This window comes from Malurus melanocephalus, unplaced genomic scaffold (assembly GCF_030028575.1).
Source record: "Malurus melanocephalus ecotype Western Australia unplaced genomic scaffold, MMel_1.1 scaffold_3929, whole genome shotgun sequence".
Lineage (NCBI taxonomy): Eukaryota > Metazoa > Chordata > Aves > Passeriformes > Maluridae > Malurus > Malurus melanocephalus.
Window position 1 is genome coordinate 1 of NW_026627161.1, and position 1,144 is coordinate 1,144.

At 68.4% G+C, this 1,144-nt stretch overlaps 1 protein-coding gene across 1 annotated transcript in view; it reads left to right on the top strand.

Annotated features, from left to right (window-relative positions):
• The first annotated feature begins 3 nt into the window (after positions 1–3).
• GCC1 (GRIP and coiled-coil domain containing 1) overlaps positions 4–1,144 on the top strand; it is a 4,661-nt gene continuing 3,520 nt past the window's right edge. The window contains exon 1 of the mRNA XM_057389199.1: positions 4–993. Within this exon, the coding sequence (XP_057245182.1) occupies positions 4–993 (990 nt within the window). The remainder of the gene's footprint in view (positions 994–1,144) is intronic.

A 1,144-nucleotide genomic window follows, 5' to 3' on the forward strand; every position in this document is an offset into this window, starting at 1 on the left:
ACCATGGAGAAGTTCGGGATGAACTTCGGGGGCGGCCCCAGCCGCAAGGAGCTGCTGGAGACCATCGAGACGCAGAAGCAGCAGCTCCTGCGCTTCCAGGCGCGGCTCAAGGACGTGGTCCGCGCCTACAAGAGCCTCCTGAAGGARAAGGAAGCGCTGGAAGCCAGCCTGAAAGTGCTCTCCGTGTCCCACGATGGTGACCTGGCGGTGTCACCGCCCGGGGCYGGGGACTGCCCGGACGACCGGAGCTCGGAGCACAGCGAGGACAGCGTGGGGACGGCCACCAGCACGGACACGGTGGCCAGCCTGACCAGCGTGACCAGCGCCAAGGGGGATGTGGCACCCGAGGAGGACAAACCTGCAGCTCCCCCCTTTCAGAAAGCAGAGGACACGGGCGGCTCTGACAGCGGCGATGTCTGCGGCGGCGGCGAGGCCGACCGGCGGCTCGTGCAGCTGAAGGGCCAGCTAGCCACGCTGACCGGCGCGCTGGCCACCGTCACGCAGGAGAAATCCCGCATGGAAGCCTCGTACCAGGCGGAGCGGCGGCAGATGAAGCAGGAGCTGGAGGAGGCRGCGGGGCGCGCGCGGGACGAGGCGGAGCGGCAGGACGCCGAGCTGCGGCGGCTGCAGGAGCAGCTGGCCGAGACCAGAGCCCGCCTCATCACGCAGCAGCACGAGCGCGAGCGCGAGCAGGGCGACCACGGGCTGATGCTGCGCGAGCTGCAGGAGCTGCTGCGCTCCGAGCGCGAGGCGCGCCGCSACGCCGAGAGAGAGCTGCAGGAATCCCGGGAGGCGCTGGCCGGCAGCGAGCGAGCCCAGGGCTACCAGCAGCACGTCAGGCARCTGAGCCAGGAGCTGGAGGAGCTGCGCAGGGAGCTGCGGGGAGTGCGTGAGGAGAACGGCAGGCCCGACCCGCGCATCCAGGAGCTGCAGGAGGAGATGGCCGGCCTCAAGAACCACTTCCAGYTGCAGCTGGTGCAGGAGATGAAGAAGGTGGTTTTTCTGGCTGGGAATGGGGCAGGGTTTGGGGCTGGAGSAGCCAGTTCTGTCTCCTGGTTCCTYAGRGAAYAGAGCATCCTGGCTKGGATTGGTGGGATGGCAGTCCTGGGGTGTGTCCAGGGAGTGGGGCTGGAGGGGGACAAAT